General features: G+C 41.1%; 2 protein-coding genes across 2 annotated transcripts in view; both read left to right on the top strand.

The window, feature by feature from the left end:
• Window positions 1–749: 749 nt before the first annotated feature.
• Window positions 750–5,142, top strand: LOC115003567 (sterile alpha motif domain-containing protein 12-like). Its single transcript, XM_029425418.1, has 4 exons — window positions 750–875; window positions 3,443–3,592; window positions 3,686–3,826; window positions 4,422–5,142. The coding sequence occupies exons 2-4, from the start codon at window positions 3,472–3,474 to the stop codon at window positions 4,436–4,438; spliced, it is 279 nt and encodes a 92-aa protein (XP_029281278.1). The 5' UTR covers window positions 750–875; window positions 3,443–3,471; the 3' UTR covers window positions 4,439–5,142.
• A 13,656-nt stretch (window positions 5,143–18,798) lies between these two features.
• Window positions 18,799–24,112, top strand: part of LOC115003439 (exostosin-1) — a 205,507-nt gene continuing 200,193 nt past the window's right edge. Inside the window, exons 1-3 of the mRNA XM_029425218.1 lie at window positions 18,799–19,407; window positions 20,372–20,853; window positions 21,870–22,621. Of these exons, the coding sequence (XP_029281078.1) occupies window positions 20,599–20,853; window positions 21,870–22,621 (1,007 nt within the window). The 5' untranslated portion in view covers window positions 18,799–19,407; window positions 20,372–20,598. The remainder of the gene's footprint in view (window positions 19,408–20,371; window positions 20,854–21,869; window positions 22,622–24,112) is intronic.

Here is a 24,112-nt window from a genome sequence, read left to right as displayed (position 1 = left end):
TAATTACGTTTTAATTACAAGGACCCCCCCTAGAATATATTCTACATAATATCTCTTTAAAAAGGAATGACAGGTGACACACAGCTGAGGGTTGAAACAGGTGCAATCACTGCAGGATTTATGCATTTTACGGTACAAATGTGTCAGATTATGTTAAACCTGCACGAAATAAAACAGAAAAATAAGTAGCGTAAATCCGTATCTCTCACCTTGTCAGCTGTCAATTGGAAATAAAAATCACAGCTCCACGTGGCTCATAATTCCCCTCAAAAAGTTGCGTTTTGACACTGTAACTCCAGGCTTGTCTCAGCTGTCAACGTGTTCAAATGTGCATTAAATTAATCGTGCAGGCTGCAGGCAGTGTGAAATACTGCACCATGCACACACACTCTCTCTCAGTGCTCTATAGAAGCGAACAAGCTCAGACATTTGGAGTAATATACCCACAACATCATCATGTGACCATCACAAAACTCCAGCTGAAGTTGGCTCTGCATGCCGAGCAGCTGGTGGAGAAGAGAGGTGCAGAAAGGTGGCGCTACATGCTGTACGCGTGCGCCCTCTGTTGGGTGTGTCCGGTACAATCACTGGTCTGGATAGTTTTATATTATCTGAAACTGTTATAAGGACATTGACACACAAACAGAGGAACATAAACTGTCCTTTTGCATGTTAATATCGTTATGTGCCATACAGATTCTGACAGCACTGAAGGCATCACGAGCAGCCTGTGCAGCGCGTGGGAGTGTGGAAGAAGGATGTGTTGCGCATGCGCCCGCTTGGTGGGCGGATACGGGAAAAGGAATGTACCTCATGAAAATAATTCCAACAGGTAGAGACAAGGGTCGCCATTAATGATATCATCCTGACCGGAGGTAAATATAACTTATCACTCAGCAAAAACCTTCATAAAGTTAGTAAAGATGTGAGTGTTTGGTTTTACCTGCTGTTAAGGATGTTCGGTGTTATTGAAAGGCAGCTGTTGGTGGGTTACAGTCCCTCTTTCCATGTACAAAGGTCAACACGCCAAATGATACTCATATTTTTTTACATTTTAACTAGGTTTAATTTACCGGAACAGGTACGCACCTGCTGTAGCACAACAAACACGTTTAAGAGTATCTGCTTCAATTCGGCAGTATCCGGCCTTCAATAATATACCTTATTAAGTCTACATTTTAACATTTACAACTACTTTTGTCAGTTTCTGCTGAGTTTTTACATCACTTTTGAGCACAGTGTGACCGTAAGGCAGTTTTACATGAAGTGATGCATGGTGAATTTATAAAACAGTTATCCGAAACTCTTAACACATTTTCAAATGTAATGAGTTAAAGATTTGCCTTTTGCTAAAAGGAGACACAAAATCAAGCTGTCAGCTGTTTGAATTACGAACAGAGAATTCACCCAAACCTCCTACTATTGGAGAAAGATCTGCAGATTAGAGAGCTGAAGGCTCTGTGAACTTGGTTTTACGAAGGTTAGACAATTAAACAACGACTTGTTCAAGAGATGAAGTAATTCTGCAATGCACCACAAGATGGTAGGATCAGACTTTAGAAGGCATGAAGGATTTATGTGGTTCATTGTACCACGTGAGAACCATCCTGTTTAACCTCTGGTGGTCCTTTTACTTTGTCTTTGTTTAGACGTTTTCTGGTTTACATCTTAATTTCCCCAATTTTAAACTATATTTTATTGATGCACATTGTGTGACTGCTTGTGTTTAGACTTTATTTAGCTTTTAGTTTGAGAAGTTTGCCATCTTTTTATTTATTTATGAAAGAAATGTCATCAACTAATTTATCACAGAAAGTATTGACATTAGTGTATATACATTTTTTTTTTATTATACCCATTTCTGCACAAGAGAAATGATGGGAAATGCAACTAAGAAGGACATGATGCCTTCATATTTGCAATCCAAGAATAAAAAAAGCCTTTCTGAAGCACCCACAGACATTTCTTTCCTTTCTGTTGCTACTTCTCTGCATTATTCTTATACAATACACTTTCTGTTGTTGTTTATTAAATCAATGTGCCAAGTAAAACCAACATGACTGCCCTCACGTTCACTTCCCTGAAGCTCAATAACAGATAACACGAGGTGTGTGTGTGTGTGTGTGTGTGTGTGTGTGTGTGTGTGTGTGTGGAAATGTTCCAACTGTGAGTGATATGAATAACACTTCACCTCAACTGTTGAATGTGTTTCATATAGATTCAAACGCATCCAAGTCGTGAACATTAGTTAAGATGTTGTAGTAGTTAGTGCTTCAAGACAAGCTGGCTTTACAGTCACTTTATTTCCCTGCAGATAAAGGCCCAGTTTGGGGGTCATATAGTTTAAGAAACGCTGTCCTATGATTTCCTTCTTTCCCCTCAGCTCACTCTAAGTGTCCTCCGTGTCTTTGCCCGGGTGTAAAGGTCTTCACTCTCTGTATGCCAATTACTCCGCTGGGACCTCGTTACATCCCCGGCCAATCACGCATCCCCCTTAATTAACACAGGATATTACATTCCTCTATTTATACCCCAATAACTAGACTGGCCCGCTGAAAAGGTCACATCAACAGTTTAGCAGTTTTCGCCCTATAGCAGTGCAGCCCAGGAGGATATGGCTGGGGGAGGAAAGCCAAAAGAACCGCAGGCGAAGAAGAAACTTTTTATGTGAGAACTTCTTTCGACCTCAGAGTGTCGGAGCCGGTCGGTTTCACCTTGCCGTTATTTTCAGCTCCGAGGAATCCCTCAACATGTTCAAGAGGTTGTTGAATGAATCACTGGAAAACAGGCTTATTCTGAGGAAGTGGGTGACGCCGCATAAGAGGGACATTTAATCCACAACGTCTAATATCGAGGGATGGAAATGACATTTCCTCCGTTTTGAGGGTCTACCACAGACAACAATGTCCTCGGATAATGTGCCCGGGGCGGAGCTGCACGTGAGCTGCTGCAGAGGGACGTCTGCACGCTCGCAGTGATTACAGACTCTGCTCAGGTTTATTAATCACTTTTATTATCATTACAGTGCAATGGTTGTCTTATTGGGGTTTTCTGGAGGAAATAACCGACAATTTTGATGAATTAAATCATTTATGTAGCAAAGTTGTATATTTCAAATTTGGATTTTATTGGTCGCTGGTGCAAAACAAGTGATTTCTTTAAATGAAAAAATAATTGCTTATAAAAATGAATTTTGCATGAACAGTAGATTATATTAATGGCGTACTCTTTCTGACGTTTACTTACTTTTTCCAGCTTTTTATGGAAAGAAATATTAAAGGAAAATTCCGGTTTATTTAAACTTCATAACTTTGGACATTAATTCTATTGGTTACCATAACTTTGCATTTCCCCAAGTGTAAGAAATAATCACTTATTGCGCATCAGAACTGTGAGTACACAACTGCTGCAAGCTCAGGTTTCTGTGTTCTTAACGTTTCAGGGTGTTGCTGCTGATGTGGCTGCAGAGTGATGGACCTGTCGAAGCGAGTGTCGTTGTGGTCGGTTGAAGAAGTGTTGGAGTGGCTGCAGGATCAGCACCCGACCCTCATGGGCACGCTCCAGAAGGCCATAATTAAACACGCCATATCAGGTTCGAGTCATGCATGAAAGTCAACTTAAATGTTAAGATGAGAAGATCCACATGTGGAGAGGATGTTCCTTGAGTTACTCACCTCTCTTCCAGGCCGTGTGTTGCTGAGATTAAAGGACCATCACCTGGAGCTCCTCGGGGTGGAGTCTGAGGAGCTGCAGCAGGACATCTTGCAGGACCTCCTCCTCCTCAGAGTGCAAGAAGAAATCACTGAACTCAACAACCTCTGCTCCGGTGAGAATCTTCAGCGTGTAGTTGAGCGCCAGACTCATTATATAGTAGTAGATTGTTAGTTTTTACACTCCCATGTAATATGCACAGGAATGAACAGGAAATCAGACGTGGATGTTCAGGATATTAATTATTTATTTTGACTGGTTTATTCCCCTTAAAGTTGAAACTTAAACATTTTATTTTCAATCCAACTCAGGCAAATATTATAATGTTTGATGTCACCAGCATTTACTATTTAATTTACATTTAATTATTCTTGTGTATTATTATTATTATTATTATTATTATTATTTATTATATTTATTATTATTATTTATTATAATTTATTATATTTTATTATTTATTATTATTTACTATTATTTATTATTATTTACTATTATTTATTATATTTTATTATAATTTATTATTATGATGTACTATTATTTATTATTTATTTATTATTATTATTATTATTATTATTATTAATTATTATTATTATTATTTACTATTATTTATTAGATTTTATTATTATTTATTTATTTAATTATGTATTATTTGTTTTCCAACGGGAGAAACCGGCTGCTAACTTTATATATTTTTTTCTTCTCTTTGCTAGAGTGTTTTTCTTCATAGCGGCAAATAAATATCATCCAGAGAAATGCGGCATATTTTTTTTATTTTCCATTCATCCATTCATGTGAAGGAGGGAGAAAAGTGGGAGTGATGGAAACAACAAGAGAAGGTGAAAGAGAAAGAAGAATCGATGGCGAATGAAGAGAGAAAGAAACCCATTTCCTGCGTGTAATCTGACCTGTGCAGATGGATGAGATTAGTTTTTACGAGCGTCTTTCTCTTGAGGCCGACTGTCTATTAGTCTCTGTCTTTCTCTCCGGCGGGTTTACATCCCATCAGTGGGTCAGGAAATACTTTTAGCTAAAACCACTTTGATCAAGACTGACACATCTCAACAGCTACTGAATGAATCGTAATGAACCTTTGCACGGACGATCATCATCATCATCATCATCATCCCTCGTGGATGAATTGTAATCTGTTATTGTTTCCTACAGCATCATCATCAAGTCAAAAGTTTCCAACACTTTGGTTGATGCTAAATGAAAGTTTAGGTGGTTATGTTCTAGTGGGACATAAGGGATTATTTTTACGAGTCTATACATTGTTTTGTTACGGGGGAAAAAGCTGCATATTATACCTTTAATGTGATTAATCCTGTATTAACTGGTCCAAACTATTCATTTTATTATTATGCCCTATTTTATGTATTGGCATCAATATCACTCCACATGTGTGTTGCATACAGTAAAAGGTCATGTCTATTTCAGATGTTCTTTTCATGGAAATGCCACAGTATGGTGAATTAAAAGTGCAGCTCTGGCAGCTGTGTGTGTGTGTGTGTGTGTGTGTGTGTGTGTGTGTGTGTGTGTGTGTGTGTGTGTGTGTGTGTGTGTGTGTGTGTGTGTGTGTGTGTGTGTGTGTGTGTGTGTGTGTGTGTGTGTCCTCTTTCTGCCTCACTTCCAGTGTTCACCTGCAACACTGTCCACTGTGAAAGATCTGGGACGCTCAACACTAAAGGTCGTAGTAATTATAAAATAAACATATTAATGCATTCATTTTGTGGAATCAACATGTCACAGACTCTTAACACAGAAGGTTTTCACACTTTTAACAGCTTTAGTTTCAAGATATTACAGAGACGTACACTTCATACTCTTATCAAGTAACCGCTTTGTCTTTTTCCTCTAAACTCCTGTTAAATACTTTTTTAGCATCATATACTTTATATTGTCCGCTTGTTCCAGCTTGTAATTGATGCTGTATGATGTTCACACTGAGGGAAATACTCAAACCCCAGACTCTCTTTAAAAACATGTTTTATACACATTTAGTCAAATTCAATGTTTGGTTCTCCACTCGAATTGAGCAATGGAGGAGTAACACATGTTTCCTGATATAATTACAAACATGCACTCAGACTCTCACAGGGAAGAGGGACTTCTGCTGTTCAGGGCAAGAAACAACATGTTTATGAACTAAACCTGGTGTGTGAGTGAAGCTTCCTATCAAGTGACCTTTCCTCTGTTTCTGTGTGTGTGTGTGTGTGTGTGTGTGTGTGTGTGTCTGAGTGTGATTAATACCCCAGGAGATGGTGTGACATTTGATTTGTCGGGGCGTGGCTGGGGAAGCGCTGACTCAGCACAAACGTAAATCCACCTCACTGATAAAGTGAAGTGTGTGTGGTGGTGTGGGGGGGGGTGATGAAATACACCACTGACCCTGACGACAGCCGGAAGGAAAATTCTGACGTTAAATACACAAATGCAAATTCAGCTTATTTCAAGGTGTGTCCTCGTTTAGTGGGTGGTATCGTGCACAAAGGGAAATGACCTGAAGAAAACCGATTAGTAATGAAAACACTAAAACTGAGTTAAAGACACCGTGTGGCAGAAACTAGAAGGACACCCAGACAAAGTATGTGGACACCTAAATATACATATACATATATATATTCCTGTAAATAACAGGCTCAAAGTATTGGTGCAGAACAATTTCAGATAATGAATTGAAATGTATTGATTGTATATTTCTGCAGGCGCATTCATGTGTGCTCGTGCATGTGTACCCTGCGCAGGGGTGTCCACATACTTTTGTCCATATAGCGTAGCATTTACAAATCAAAGAATTTGATATGCATATTTGATGTATTTTGTACACACACACACACACACACACACACACACACACACACACACACACACACACACACACCACACTAGTGGGGTTATGCTGACTGGATTTAATCCTGTTGTTTTTCAGAGAGACGCAGATTTAGAGATAAATCCACAGAAATCAGTTTTGTTTTTTCTTCCATGGTTCCGTACGACCCGGCCAACGCTGCAGCTGCGATGGCGACCCGAGCGTCCTGCGTTTCAAACAGGCCAGTTAATGTCAGCCGAGAGCCTCCTCCTCCCCCCTCAGTCCTTCAGCGTCTGCCAGACGCAGCAGCCTCTCTGTCACTTTCTTGTGATTTATTCATAGCTGCACAAGGGAAAGAAAGATCAATAGTTTCTGAAAGAAAAAATGACTTAGTGTCAGGAGGAGAAAGAGATGAAGTTCAGTGCGAGTTCAAAGGAGATGTTAAAGTTTAGGAGGCCACGCTCTCTTCACTTCGCAGCGTTGTCCTCCTCACTGTAGGTCAGTCACTATCATCTCTACTTATGACTCCCTGGGTGCAGTCATTTGTCACATTATGTTTCTGTTATACCTTGACAGATGGCTGCTGACAGATCCCCCCCCTAAATCCTAAACACTGGACCTTTAAAAATCATAGGTTTAAATAAGGAATTATCTTTTCCTCATTGATTTTTCATTTTTAACAAATATAGAGTGAAACCATCTGTATGCATTATAGGATTATATATTTATACATTCACCTATGGTTGGTTATTATTTTTGCAGATGACTTACCAAAAGGTGTTATTGCATCAGACACAGTGCAGGTTAATTATTTTCTCTTTACGGGGGGGGGGGGGGGGGGGGGATAGTAATGTTATTGTATTATTCCCGTGTGAGAAAACTTTCCAAAATGCACATTGATTTTCCAGCTTCTCAGTTTAGACCTGCAGGCAGAGAAGCATACCCAGTGTTACAACTCACACACTCCACCGTGTGCACGTGTGTGTGTGTGTGTGTGTGTGTGTGTGTGTGTGTGTGTGTGTGTGTGTCACCTGAGAGCAACCAAACACCACATTTCTCACATTTACCCCGAGTCTGCTCTTGTTTAAAAATCACTCATATCTGTAGTTAAGCAACTGTAGAGCTACAGAAAGTGAAACACAGCGTCTGACAAACATATACTTCATCGCTGCTGTTGTTCCAGGCAACATGCAGAACGAGGAGGCGGTGGAGGGATTGTATTCTTTTAAGAGAGCGAGGTTTTCAGCTCCTGCAGCAGTCCACCCCGCTGACTGGAGAGTGTGTGAGCAAAACATTGAATTTATAACCTGCTCCGAGAGCGAGGCTGGAGGTGAGCGGATCTAATGGTGCAGGCGGTCAAGAGAAGGTACGATTACTGAGCAGCTTTGGGAATGGGAAGGAAGTACATGAATTCACTTTCTTGATTGATCGCTTCTGTGCGTTCGGCCCGATGCGAGCTTCTCGTGGCCTTCTTACATTTGGACATGTACAGAGGAGCATTGACGCCAATTGATGATTTTGAGCATGTGCATGAAACAACAACTAGAGAAGTGCGCCAGTAACTGTCCCTCCCGGCTGCCTTTTACAAGTCAAGATGGCGGCGAAGATAACAAAAGTGGGGATTTATTTTATGGAGCATAAAATATCAGGAATAATTCTGCAGATTCTTTAGGTTGAAATTAGATCAAACTTTTTGATGGATGTAATAAAAAATATTAGAAAAAAGTTTAAAGGCAGGGAAATAAGTTTTATTTAAAAACAATGTAAACTGGATTTTTGACATTTTATTCTGAAGGTATATTAGTATATGTATCAATTATGTGACCAGTGAAGTTAGAAGAAAAGGAGGATGATGACGATGAAGATGATGAGACGTCAGGACATTTATAAGTTGACAGTGGCTTTCGTTTCCTCTCCTCTCAATGTTCCAGCCCCTCTCCGTCATCCTTGTGTAGCTTTCATCACTGTTCCTGCTCCTTAACTCTTCTTTCATTAGATTCCTCTTCGGTCCAAATCATTGCTGAGAGTCGATGTTTCCAGCTACATACAAACTGGATTTCTGTCATGGAGCTTCTTAGCAATCGAATTACAGCCGATAGAGAGACATCCAGCCGCCCGAAGCGTTTCCCTCCCGAGACTCTTTCAGCGGTGATCAATGTAACCGGCAAACTGTCCACACCTTCAGTCAAACCTTTCCCCCCCAGGCATGCATGGATAAAAAGATAGGTTAATGCAGGAGGAGCATGCACGACTTACAACACAGTAATGTGTTGACATCCATGGATACTAATGAGTGACACTTTATTCTCTACATTGTTGACTTTCAGACAGTTTTCAGTTGTTATTTGATGCATATTTTTGGGCTTAGTGATTGGTGACATGATGCACCTGGTTATGAGTAAACAGAGGGGGGAGGTGGGGGAGACATGGGGGGGAGGGATAATAGAGAAAGCTGAATAAAAGCAGATTCAGTACTCTTGCTGAGTTTATTAGCAGAGTGCACCTGTTCACAGGCTACAGCAGGTGCCTCCAGCAGACGAGGCCAGACTGAACTTAATGTGTGTGTGTGTGTGTGTGTGTGTGTGTGTGTGTGTGTGTGTGTGTGTGTGTGTGTGTGTGTGCACTGGTCCAATCACTATGACCGTGTGCTACCAAACATACCTATTTGTCAAGACAAACGAGTGACACGAGGAAGGAAGGCGAAAAAGCAAAAAGAAGAAGAAGAAGAAGAAGAAGAAGAAGAAGAAAAGTACTTTATTACCTGGAAGTGGGGAAATGAGTTTTGTCAACAAATGGCCCATCTCTTCTCCCCTCACATCAATGGACTCGTGGCACTTGATTTATCTTCTCTGTATTGGAAGCAATGGAGTGAAAAAAGAGGCAGCGATGAAGGTGGAAAGCACGGGCTCCCGCTGCCTTTAGGTCTTGTGGGAAAAGGCATCACAACAACTCAAATGTTCCACTGAGTGCACATCAGCTGACGCTCTGATCAGAAACATTTCAAATCAGGGCATATTTAACTACCCCAAACAAGTGGAGCAGTAAACACAAGCTCTGTTCTCTTGATGGCAGATGGCGGAGCATCCAATAAACTGTATTTTCCCTGCACACAGAGGTTGTTTTTCTCCCTGCTATTCAATTGGTGTTTTCTGTATGAATGCTGTGTGGGAAGAGTGCCACAAACACTGAAGACGCACACTTCACACTTCAATTGAGCAGATTTGCACCTGCCTGCAGACATGTACTGCTCTATTTTCAGGTTTGACTCGTCGTTAGTGACAAAAAGACCGTCACACCTGCTGACATTTAGTTCCTCTTGTCTTATTGCTTTGGAGCTTGGACCTGCACCTGCCTGTACGCCTGCAGTATACAGTATATATATATATATATATATATATATATATATATATATATATATATATATATATACACTTTAATTGTGGTGATAAATCATTGAACTCTGCGTTTGGATCCAATCCTACATTTCCTGCGTTGTGACGCGACTGAAGTCTCGTCGTCTGACAGCTCGTCTTTCTTTCGACTTTGTTGCGAGACGGTGGGAAAAATTACAGAAATATAACCCGAGTTGTGTGAAATCAGAAACGTAGAGTATTTAAATTCAAAAGCATCTGACAGCTACATGAAAGACATAAAAACTATATAAAAATAAAGCATATTGTGCAAAACGGGGGCAGCAGAGCATGAAGAAAAGATGACCAGCAGTGTAATGTAACTAAGTACATTTGATCAAGTATTCCTGTTAAGTACAGTTTTGAGATACTTGTAGTATTTTTATTTTATTTTATACCACTTAATAGCTTAACTCCAACTATTTCAAAAGCAGATTTTGTACTTATTACTCCACTACGTGTATTTAACCGCATTAGCTGCAGTTTATCGCTTATAAAATACAATAAACTGTTAAAGAATAAACCAGTGGTATCCAATCTTTTTGTTTTGTGGCATTTCCCCTCTAAACGTTTCAGATATTTTTAGTTTCAAGCTCTAAAAAATGTAAAATCATTCAAAAATGTCACAAAAAAGCAAAGTTTCCTCATAAATAATCTTAAAACCCGTCAGATTTATGTTTGGACTAACATGCATTAGTATTAATAATATAATATATAATAATAAATCAGTCACAGAGGTCATAGTTCAAGTACTTAGGGTCATACTGCTCTACTTTTACGAAGGACTTTTATTTGTAGTGGAGCACTTTTACACATCCTAACATCCTATATATATATATATGCATATTTATATTTGTGTGTGTGGATTCAGGTGTCATGTTGATCAAGATAATCACATATTACAGTCAACATCAACGTCATGATGCCTGCTCTCCTGAACGCCTGCTTGCTCCTCATCAAATGGATTACCCACTACAGTAAATTATCCCACTTCATACACTCACTTGAAAATGTATGAGAATGTCACTCATTTGGCTTCACATAAATATTTTACTCTGGTTAGTCACTGAGGCATAGCTCCGACTATAAATCAAAACGAGTGTGTGTGTGTGCGTGTTTTGCACTAAATGCCCTATACACAGTATACTACGTGTGTTTGTGAGCGAGCTTTTTAAAACAGAATATTAAAACATTAAAGTTGACAGGATGACAGAGTGCACTGCGCAGTGTGTTGTGGATAATTTAAATGCCAAAACCTGAAGATGGCCGCTTCATTTTTAACGTGAATTTACAGCTTGCATCACAAGCCATTAATTCTGGAAAATATTTTATAAGTAAGCCGCGAGGGATTTCATTTATCCGAGCGAATATTCGGATAAACCAAGAGAAACACTCACACAAGCATCAACAGGGAAACTTCAGTGACGGACAGTTGGCTTCACCTAAAATGTTTTCTCTTATGGAAAATGATAAGTTTTTTAAAAATCCTCTTAAGGCTATTTTTCAGTGTAAACTTTCTAAAGTGTAAACTTGAACAATATGCTTTTATTGATTTTTACTTTACTTGATGATTTAAAAAACAACAACACATATAACTCTGCACTGCAGCCATTACATAAGTTGATGAAGTATCCAAGCGGTGGGCGGATCGATCTAAAAGACCGATGTACCGATACCAACGTTGGTTGGTCGCTCATGCTCTGCCCCCCTCCCCTACTGTGAGTGTTACCGGCGTGCAGTCACGTAACTCAACAGCGCATGATGGCAGAGAAGAAGAGGAGCGCCGTGTGGTGTTATTTTACAGCTGCAGACCAACATACTGCAACCGAGACAGAAGTCACTGTCAGAGGACTTTCAAAAAAAGAATCGGTATCGGAATCGGCAATACTGGCCCTGTATTTACTTGGTATCGGATCCGCTGTCGTACCACCTGACTACTGGGCGACTTTTCTCCTCAGGTGGTGACACTCCTGAACTCATCCTCCACACTCCGCCACAAAAAATAGATCTTATGTAGAAAAATAGTTCTTTATAACTGCATGTGGTTGCACAAACATGTGTTGTACAATGGCAAATAATTATCTTTGTAAAATCCTGAAGACTTATTTCCATCGTGTTCCTCTAACACTTAACAAACCACAAGCTACAACAACACACACGACAGTCCACAATACAATCCACATATAAACAGCAGGCATAACATTGAAATTGAATATGCTCCGTGGCCATTTGTATTTCATTTCTTTCAGGCCACTTTAAACGGGTCCAAACACATGACACACACACACACACACACACACACACACACACACACACACACACACACACACACACACACACACACACACACACACACACACACACACAGTGTCTCTAATGCCCTCAAGGAGAAGAATTAAATCTTATGTAGCATTATGAAGGGATACACTCACATTCTACGTTAAATAATGTTTAAGGTCATATACTGAACTAAATAACAAATAAGGTAAGAATGCTAATTATATTTCCATTTATTTGGTTAAAAATTATGTTAAGTTTAAAAAATGTCTCACTGAGCTGGAAAAGTCTCAACACGCTTGCGGACGTGATGTGGTCTCCATGACAACAGCATTCCCGCCCCGATGAGCTGTTGTGACATTACGAGCATCCTCTTGACATTTCACAGTTTGGGCAAAAGGTCAGGAGTCTTGGGCTCAAGGAGGAGAATAAGAAGAAGTGAAAGAGGAGGAGAAGCGAGGGAGGAGTCCTGGAGGCTTTCCCTTTTTATAGATTGACCCTAATATGTTTCTTCTGCATGCACACACACACTTACACACACACACACACACACACACACACACACTGCCAGTGAGTGGTGGTGACAGGAAAAAAATCAGTTTGCACAGCAGATGCATTGAGGCGCTGCAGAGCGATGCGTGACTCTGAAACGGACTGATGCAGCACTTTATAGTAAAGATATTATCAGTCAGTTACAGCAGCTTGAACTGAAGGTTGTAATATTAGGAAACACACGTTTGGTGTATGTGTGTTACCATGCCTCATCCTATAAAGGTGAGCAGTGAGAGAGCCGACAGAGAGCTTTCCTTGTCCTAGTTTGTCTCTTCTTGTGTCTTTTGTTCTGTTTACAATGCCGGCATGTTCTGTTTACAGGATCGTGCATCGTAGTCCCTGGTTAAGCTTTTAAATCTAGGTTGGGACAGGAAAAAAAGCGCATGAGACAAATTAGAAATGAGTTGATGCAACAGAATCAGGTAAAAATACCAGGACAGTATAAACCGACTGTGTGTATAAGTGTGTATATGTGTGTGTATGTACAGAAGTGTGAAAATAAGGCTCACTGTACTCAAATGACACACAAAAATACACATTTTGTCACCTACTAGTCACAATACATTTCATATATATCCTGATAATGATAAGTATTTTTTAATGCATCAACACCTGACATTTTCTGTCTCAAACTGGCTCACATTTTTATGTTTGTGTATATTTATTTTTCGTATAAACAGGTAAAAATGAGAGAAATCTGCACTGAACTTTGGACTAAAGGTTTAGTGAACATCTGGTTAGATGTCTCTGGTGGTTGTCGCGATATTTTCAGTTTAATTATTTGGAATTCAGCCTATTTTATTTCTTTATACCTGAAAACTGCAATGACAGTAAACTTTGGTTCATGAGCTCCATGTCTGATTCCTCTAGTGACGTCGAGTCATGCAGATAGTCCATTTTTAGGATAATCCACTGACCTCATTGTAATCCCTTCTATCTGGAGCCAATTCGCTCTAAACAAAAAGAATGAAACTTTGTAGGCACTTTATTTGATAGGACTTTATATTCTTTTGTCGCCCTTTATGTCACAGGGTGGTACAAGGGAGAGGACCCAATTGCAGGACGCCAGACAAGAGTTTAACAAAAGAGAGCTTTATTATAAGCGGTAGACACGGGGCAGACACGGGGCAGACACGGGGCAGACACGGGGCAGACACGGGGGGTAACAACAACGTAACATGAATGACGATCCGACAAGGCACACTGGGACAGACAGGGATATATACACAGACACTAAACGAGGGAACAAGACTCAGCTGGAGGAGAAAGGCAAAGACACAAGGGCAGGGTGAATGGACACAGGAGGATCGAATTAACAATCACAAGGGGAGGGAAAACACACACACACAGGAAGTACAACTAGACATGACACAAGGGGAGTGAACTTTACACAATTAAACAGAGTACAACCAGATTGTGACACTTTGTTACATCAATGTTGAATAAAGTGTGGTGTTGTCTCTCTGTCTCCCTCTGTCTGTATCCACGAGTTTGCAAAAGTGATTCTCATTAACGCAGTAAAGTTTGAACAGTGTGCAAATATCATTACAGTCAATGTAGAGTCTGCATCTTTTCTGACCAGCACACAGCAGCTGAGGGAACACATGTAACCAGGTCACACATGACCGCTTACTGTTTCTGCTTTAACACAAAGACACATTCATCCTTTCCTTGAAAGGTTACCTGGACTCAAGGATAAACTGTGACCTCACAAAGTATATATGACAATTTCACACTGATGTCTAACAGGATAAAACGATGAAGTGATGACATTTTTGGACAAACATGGATGTACGTAACTTGACCAGTTGGGTGGAGGCATACACTGATTCTACTTTGTATATCTCCAATCATTGAGCTCTAGATCCACCCTCCCACTCAGACACCCCCAGAATGATGTTTGCTGCTTTGTATCCACATCAAAATGTGTTTTTTTCCTTTAAAAAAACAACAACAAGTTTATTTGGTTCCACTATAAAAAAAACTTTGCGTAATGCATTTCTGTAGATGGAGCAGGCTTTTAGTTCTGTTGGTTTGTTATGACTCTCGTGTGGATAATAATTACAGCCTCACTTTTTGGTTTCGTTGGGCTCCAGATGGTCTGAAAATGTGGATTGTTTGAAAATTGCAGTGCAGCTTCAAATCCTGAGCTGAAGCATCTGAACAGAACAGGACTAGATTACAGCAGCTAGTGGCCCAGCTGGCGTCCTGAGTGTGTGTGTGTGTGTGTGTGTGTGTGCATGTGTGTGTGTGTGTGTGTTACATTATGAGTTAGCGCGAGTCATTAGATGAAACAAAACAATCCTAAGGCAGAGCAGAGCCATTGATTTTTATTATTTGTGTGTGTGTTGTTGTTGTTGGGGGGTGGGCGGGGGGGGGGGGGGTCTACATGTTCTCCCAGCCGCTGAAGTGACTCAGTCAACATTGTTAGCATTTAGATGACTCCTCCACATGGCATACTGAACAAAGATTTAGACGGAGTCAAATCATTTTTCTCTCACACAGGAATCGCTTCTCACGTCGCTGATCATTTAAAAAAAAAATTGAAAAAGTTTTTGTTTTAGTCTTCACAGAGGCACATAACACTTCTTCCATTCTGACTGGTTGCATGGAAAAATCACCTCAAAGGGACAGTTCACCCAAACATGAATTTTAAAATATATTTTTTGAGTGCCATTTAGTTCCATTATATTGGAGAAAGAACGAGATCACGGGTACAAGCGGGCGAGATGTGTTTTCTCAGACGGGTGGCGCCTCCCTTAGAGATAGGGTGAGAAGCTCAGCCATCAGGAGAGACTCGGAGTAGAGCCGCTGCTCCTTTACGTTGAAAGGAGCCAGTTGAGGTGGTTCATCTAGTAAGGAGCCACCTGGGCGCCTCCCTAGGGAGGTGTTCCAGGCACATCCAGCTGGGAGGAGACCCCGGGCAAGACCCAGGACTCGGTGGAGAGATGATATCTCCTCACTGGCCTGGGAACGCCTCAGGATCCCCCAGTCGGAGCTGGAGGATGTGGCCCGGAGAAGGGAAGATTGGGGTTCCTTACTGGAGCTGCTGCCCCCGCGACCCGACCCCGGATAAGCGACAGACAATGGATGGATGGATATTGGAGAGCAGGCAGACATCTTTAACACTCGACAACTCGCACCAAAACAACCTAGATTGATAAATAGCTCTACAGGTAAGAGGAAAAATATGTATTCTTGATTTTGGGGTGAACTGTCCCTTTAAGTCCTTTACTTATTGTTTATCTAGTGTTTCTATGTTATCTTCTAAAAATAAGTAATTAAAGTCAATTAAATATGGCTGACTTATGGAGTGATAAACCTTTTACTAGAATCTGTTCTTGAAATGCAAATGAGCTCATACTTACTAAGAATATGCCTCAGTTGCATATTTAAACATAACAACTTGTAAAACAAAAAGACAATAGTTTTAATGTAATCATTGGGGGAAGATTCACTGTGTTATCAGCAGGGATGGAAGAAGTATTAAGATCCTTTACTTTGGTGAAAGTAACTGTATACTTAAGTACTTGTACTTAGTTAGATTCCATGTTGAAGCTGCATCACAGTCTCAAACTAAACGCTGGTACAGGAGAGAAAAGAGACTTTAATTACAGTAACCTGAATGATCCCATAAGCTTCCAGATTGATGGTGAAAATGAGGAAGTGGAGGAACTGAAGCGGCAGACTGAGACTGGAAATAGATCAAAGTTTAGCTCCCTCTCTCTCTCTCTGCTGCTCTGCGTCCTTTTCAGATTTATCTTCCCCTAATCGACCATGAAGCCATCAACACCAGCCAATCCCTCAGAGTTATCACATTACAGGTAAGTGAAAACAAAACCGGTGTGCAAAGAGAGACTGGTAGTGTTTTAGACAAACGTTGAGCTGTGGGTTCCTACAATCCAAATGATGTCAAAGGATTTATTCTGCTTTTGCACAGCCAGAGATTAAAGATGAGAAATCCGCTCTAAAGTGTTGTTTTTCCAGACCGTTTGAAATCCAGGATTTACACTGGTCCCACCTTCTGTGAGCGGTCCATTTTTGGCACCAGAACGCCATAAAAGTGCACGAGCAACAAGTTTTTATCGCTGTAGGTTTACGGGATGTTAAACAAAAAGGGAAAACAATCCTGCAAAATCAACATGACACTGAAATATAATGATTTAAATGAATTTAAAGCCAGATCACAGTCTCATAAAGCCAGTGTCAGGAGAGGAGAGAGGCTTTAGTGCCGTCCTCTGTACTCTCTCAGTAAGCCTTCACATGAGATGAGAACACAATGGGTGGAGACTGGAAACAGGCCCAAAATTAATTCCATTTAGATCGACTGTATATATAAAGATGTAACACCTCCGTCACACAAGCAGAGGATCAAACATGTGATGCAGAACAGCAAGCTGGAGATAAATCAGATGCTCCATGCTTCCATCCATCCATCGTCTAGCGCTTATCTGGGGTTGGGTGGCGGGGGCAGCAGCTCCAGGTGGCATCGCCTAGATACCCGAACCACCTCGACTGGCTCCTTTACAAAGCCTGTGAAACATTAATAACTATGTGAACAGACTACCTGGCCCAGAACTATGGACTCATACCTCTACAGGTGGTCTGTGTTGTTGTTTCTTTACAGTATTCCTTATCTTTCTGTACATGTGTGTGTCTTGACATGAACAATCTCTATAAATACAACATCAAAACAATGTTGAGCAGGAAGAAGTATAACATGTGCCTCTGAACTGTAATGGATTCAGATGAGAGGTAGTTAGTGTGTGTGTGTGTGTGTGTGTGTGTGTGTGTGTGTGTGTGTGTGTGTGTGTGTGTGTGTGTGTGTGTGTGTGTGTGAGAGCTATTAAAGTGTGGGCTGCACCCTGAACCACACGATGGCACTGTTTGCTGCACGATGTGTCTGTGTGTGGCTCCACAACATCGTTACACACGTCTCTAATCTATGAGATAATGACATCTGCTCAAAACATGAGCAAATTAATTTTATTCAATGGCTTCGTTACAAATAAAAGCAACATGATTGAAGGGCGGCAGAGATGGAAAGATAAGTGGCCAAAGTTGATTCATTGGGCCGAATATTTGAATCATTAAGAGATTTAATGAGCTAAGACTTAATTAAGAGTGGCTTAGGCTTGCCAAAGAGTCAGTTCACTAAACCTTGACAAGCCACGACAAATCCCTTTAACTTCATTTGCAACTAAATTATCATAACCTTAAGGGGAGCCCAGAGAAGTGCAGCAAATGTGACAAATTACATGTAGATCACAGAACTTTCTAGCAGCCCCGAAGTGTTGCCAGATTCCTTCGTAAACTGTGGAGAAAACACTAAACGCCATTTGAAAGCTTCTTAATTATAAGCAACACAAGTTGGCTGATAGAACAACAGTTTACACCTTGAGAGTGAATGCATTATAAATTCATAACTTATTGGAACTACAAGCTGCATAAGAGATGCAACCTAAACATGTTTTACAACTTATTTAAGCCCATGTCTGCCGATAAAGCTTAGGAATCTTAAATTTGCAGATTTCTGAATGGAGTTTGGTTGGCATATTACAAACAGCAATGACAAAGTCAGTTTAGAGGTCCTGGATGCTCCCCTGGGACTTCTCTGGGATATTGCCTCCACATATCTTTTTTTTTTAAAGACTTTAGTCATTATCAAACTGATACAAACAAAGCTTCAGAAGGAGAGTGAGAAATGCTGAATCATGGCGAGCTCCAAAACCTCACCATCAGAGCCAACGGACGCCCCATGCATGCTCCGAACCCCCCCAGTCTGCCAGCTTGCTGCTGTCTGGTTTATCAGCGCTGCTGCTGCTGCTGGATGCTGCACGGTGGCGCAGCCCAGATCCAACTGAGGATTTGAGGATGGAAACATGAGGACAGCGGGTCTGTTGGAGGCGAGCAGTCAGGGTGGAATAACCCAGAAGAACCACAGGATGCACTGATGGTGTTCATGTTATCCATCACTCTAACCCTGCAGAGACGCTGCCTGTCATTCACACCCTGAAGTCGCTCCTAATAGGATTTTATTGAAGCGCGTCTCTCCGGATCAGGTGCGCGGGCATTTCTTTAATTTACCTGGGATGATGATTCCTGTTTATTTTTCATCGAGCGCGCAGGGGGAAGTGTGGATTTAAAGTTTGGATCTTCTCCTTCTGGGATTTTTTAATTTTTTAAAGGGGATGGCAATTCATGATTGGAGATGCACGCGCCTTGTTTAACACATCAGTTAATCCTGGATGGATGTTATCGCGGCTGTTCTGGCACATGATCGTGTGTCTACATTCACATCGTGGACACCTGTCGTGCTGATAGATAGCTGTGTGCTCGCCCGCTCGGATTCTCGTGCACGTGAAAATCACTCCGTGGTCTTTTCTCGAGGAAAGTTTGTGACTGGGACGCGGTGGAGGATGAAGCCAGCGCACCTTTTTGGGCTTCTTTGCGGACGCGGAGCTCAGTGACTGCTCCTTGCACGTGCTTTTAATATAATTTATGATTCGTGGATGGATTTGTGATCGGGCGCTTCGGGGGTAGAGCTGGAGAATGTGTATCCGAACTGTGGAGTCCTGCTCGGGCTGGAGGGGAGAGCAGCGGATGTACGGATCTCTTCCTGGGACCACAGGTGTTCCTTGTAAACAGGTAGGTCAGTGAATGGAGTTTAGCGATGCTTCTTCTACTGAGTAAAAATGAAAGAGATCCTTCCTATAATCCTATAGTGGTGTACTAATCGGAACAAACATCCCACGTGTTTCCCCATGTATCCCGAACAACATTCAGAAATCCTGCAGTTTATTGCTGCATTTCTTATCCATCATGATCTTTCTTAAATACATCTCCAGCTCTTTTATCCCGCACCAGTTGCTTATAATGTAGTTTTACTGATGAACATTTTGGAATATATTCGGAATCTTATTCGCACAAATTAACCCGAAAACACCAGGCACAGCCAATTGTTTGAAACAAAAGTTAAATTGTTTTGCAGAAACAAAGTGCTGCTCTGGTAATGCCGAATGAGCTAAAAATACAATTGTTATTCGTGAATGTCTTTAGCCATACTCAATTAGATGAGTAGCTTTTCCAAAAGGCAAACAAATGTTTAATTCGGCAAAATTGTCAATGGCGCTTGTCGTCAAAAGGTTATAGATAGAAATGTTAAGGTGCTTGTTTTCTTACTAAATCATAATGTCTCTATGACTGCTGATTTACAATGTATTTAAATGTGATGGATCAGCAAACCGCTTAGTCTCATGCATCAGTTTTGAACTTTATATTTGATGCATTGTGTGTTTTCTATTGCTATTTATATTAACGAACTATTGAACCTGAAACGTGACGTTTATTATGCATTTATCAGATTTTTTATTTTATTTTTTATGTTCATTAGACTCAATATGGACTACATATGTTACAATCTAACACGACCTAAAGCTATTAGAGGAACCTTATCAGCTGTATTATTCTAGCTATACAGTGTCTGTACACTGGCTTTCACTTCAAAAATGTGGCAATGATGAAGTTTTACTTTGTTTAAAAGTCCTGATTGGTTCGAGACTTTATTGGTAACTTAATTCATGTGTATATTTCAATTTCTTTTCTCTTTTAGTGACTCCAAATCCCAAAATGCCGAGCTGTGGCTAGAGAGGCTGTCCTGTGGGTCGAGCTGACCTGTGTCTTCCTCCCTGCACCTCCTCTCCTCATCATTTCCTAGTTCCTTGTCCTCTCCCCCTTTTTTCCTCCTCTTCAACCCTTCATCCTCCCCTTCCTCTTCCTCCCTTTCTCTTCCTATCTCTATCCCACCACCTCCTCCTCTTCCTCCCCCCCACAGCACACATGCAGGCCAAGAAGCGGTACCTGCTCGTGTCTGTGGGGGCCGGTCTTCTCTTCCTCGTCTACCTGTGGGGTCTGCAGATTGGGGAGTTCCAGCAGCAGCCGTACCAATATCACCAGTTTCCCCAGTACCCCCAATACCACCAGAGCCAGGAGGCGTACCAGCCCCTGCCACAGAGAAGCCCGTCCAGACCACCCAGGCACTGGCCGGAGTCCACCCAGCAGCTGGAGCCGTACCTGGAGGGAGGAGAGCAAGAGGTACACACAATCTTCATCATCACCTGCTTCATTATCTGTGGAAGAAATATATTCAGACCCCACAATATAGGAATATACAATTACAAGTTCTTCATTCAAATGTACAAAAGTATCATTAGGACAATGTGCTCTCAGAAATATTCATTATGCAGCAGCAAGCTTCGTTCTTAGTGTTATTTTAAGCAATCAAAGGAATGCAAAAGAAATGTGTTTACATTTCTATAGCGCTCATCGTAAATACATTTTTAAAGATGCATGGTTTTGGGTTAAAGATGAATGATGAGTTTGTTGCTGTTTTCAAAGCTTTAGGGCCGTTGAGGTCACAAGATGATTTATCATGTGATTAAATAGATATTTCTGCTACATGTGTTTATTTTTGTGCTTTTTTAATTGTGAAGTACTTGATACTGTTGCCTCTAAAAACTATTCAAATGACACAATCTGAGGAGAGAACGTCACTATTTAGGTGAACTGGCCAAAGTTTTTAACGGGTAGAAAAAAGCACTGCACGATCCAGGGAGGCCGTTTGGAGAAGTGGTTCCTCTGCATCTGTATTTCTTCACGCAGTGCGATTGTGTGTCTGAACAGCCACAGACATATGCAACCTTTGCTTTGCCTTAAAGGGCCACAAGCCGGGTTGGTTGACAACAACATTCATCTTGTTGTGTAGACTGGTTCAGCTGTAGCAATGAAACCTCAAGTCTTTAATGGTGGCAAAGCAGTTTTAAGCTGGCTACAATGTAAGGTCTTATTAGTGCTCTCACACTCATCCGTTGACTATGTTTACGTACACATTTATGTATGAATATTGTCCTGTTGGAACAATCGCAAAACTGGAATGTTTTGTCCACGTAAACGTAGTCGATGGTGTTTTGATGAAAGCTTCATTTAAATGTTTTCATGTGTTCGCTGAGAATCGATCATGCATGGTTGATGGCCTGATAACATGGGCACATGTGCTTTACATATAAACTGTGTGTGTGTGTGTGTGTGTGTGTGTGTGTGTGTGTGTACAGGAGGACAGCCCTCAGCTCCATCACCAGCACACGTCGCCTCGTGAACGACGAGCGATCCGCGACAACATCTACAAGAACAAGCGCTGCCGCATGGAAACCTGCTTCGACTTTGCTCGCTGCCAGTCGGGCTTCAGGGTTTACATCTACCCTCCGCAGAGAGGGGACGAGATCTCCGAGACCTACCAGAAGATCCTGTCGTCCATCGAGGAGTCTCGCTTCCACACCAAAGACCCTTCGCGGGCCTGTCTCTTCATCCTGGCCGTGGACACGTTGGACAGGGACCAGCTCTCTGCTCAGTACGTCCAGAACGTCAGGCTCCGCATCCAGAACCTGCCCACGTGGAACGATGGCAGGAACCACCTCATATTCAACCTCTACTCTGGCACCTGGCCGGACTACACCGAGGATCTGGGCTTTGAAGTGGGCCAGGCCATGCTGGCCAAGGCCAGCGCAGATGTGGTCAACTTCCGACCCAACTTTGATATCTCCATCCCTCTATTCTCCAAGGATCACCCGCTCAAAGGAGGGGGCATAGGTTATCTGACGCTCAACGATGCACCGCCTTCCAGGAAGTACCTGCTGGTTTTCAAAGGGAAGCGATACCTAACGGGCATCGGTTCTGAGACGAGGAACGCTCTGTATCACATCCACAACGGGGAAGATATTATTCTGCTGACTACATGTAAACATGGCAAGGACTGGGAGAAACACAAGGATTCTCGCTGCGACAGAGATAATGAAGTATACTCAAAGTAAGTCGAGCTTCTTGATCTATTTTCCTTGTTTTCGCTGCTTCTGTGTTGTGCTTTTATTTCCTGGTTTTTGGAGTTCTCCCTCTTCCATTACAGAGTTATTCTCTTAGGTTTCTTTCAGTACATTTACTCTCTGCAGAGTTGGTTGTTGCTGGTTTGTCGTCCTGCTGAGAGAGCACACAGCCTGCTCTTCAGCAGACATTAGCACTGTGGCAGTTATCTCATTACAGGCTCTTATTTGTTGTTGGGTTTTTTTTTTCCAATGCAGTGTGTTTGTTGCACATCATTACAGCTCCTCACAAGTGCTTGTTGTGCTTGTGTGCAGGGATGTGCACGTTAATGCTGTCGATCATTACAAATTTGGTTTATTGGCTGAAAACTCTCCTGCTCGAGAGGGTTGGAGACGAGCCGCCGTGCACGAGGCGCCTGTTCTTTTATTTGAATGAATGGTTGGATGCTTTCATGTACATATTTCACAATTGTCATGGGAGTTGAGCTTCACTGTTGCTGTGCTCCTGAGACAAAATGCTACAGAAAAATGCAAGTGTGTGTGTGTAGTGTATGTACGCTATATGTGTGTATGAAAGAGAGAGAGAGAGAGAGAGAGGCGTTAACGGTGAAGAGAAGGACATTTTTGTCAGCTCAGCAGTTGGTCGAGACAAAAGTGATCTGAGCCGAGAAGAGGAGTTCACCTTTTGAAAATTTTAGCGAGAGCTGACAGCTTGAAGACATGGAACCATTGCATGCAGAGTGAAATGGGAACAACATTCTCAACTTCTTTTGCTTTTTTCCCCCCTGGATATGTTAGCCCAAGAGTCATCTGTTGCATATTTTAGGTTTAGATATCACAGAGACCCAGAGGAGAACCACTGTGGCTCCAGGATCCTCCTAAGTGCTGCCGAACAGCAACTGGAATTTAGCGGGGAGCATCTGCAATGCTGCATTTCTCATTGTTTTGGTTCCATTTCTAGCACAATGTGTGTGACATGAAACAATGACTGAGTGTTAACAGTGTTTGGGAGTAAACAGTGTTGTGTTCAAAGCCCTTTTATACATAGTCCCACAATTTTAGGCCAATGTACCAGGATAACGATCCCAGACACACAGACAAGGCAGCAAAGGCTTTTTATTAAGTGTTATTATTCTTATTATTATTCTTCTTCTTATTTTATTCTTCTTATTTTTTTAATTCTTATTATTAATTAATTTAATTTTCTTTATTCTTTTATTATTATTATTATTATTATTATTATTATTATTATTATTATTATTATTATTATTATTATTTTATTTATTATTATTATTCATTTATTTACTTTTCTTTATTTTGTATTATTATATATTTTCTATAATATTTTACTATTCTCTGATTAAAAACTTATTCGGTAACTAGACAGGAAGGCACACCAGAAAGACTATAATTAACAGTGTTTTTATTATTATTATTATTATTATTATTATTTAAATTTAATTTTCTTTATTTTTTATTAT

The sequence above is a fragment of the Cottoperca gobio genome, chromosome 24, assembly GCF_900634415.1.
Source record: "Cottoperca gobio chromosome 24, fCotGob3.1, whole genome shotgun sequence".
NCBI classification, from domain to species: Eukaryota; Metazoa; Chordata; class Actinopteri; order Perciformes; family Bovichtidae; genus Cottoperca; species Cottoperca gobio.
This window is presented reverse-complemented; position numbering and strand designations above follow the sequence as displayed.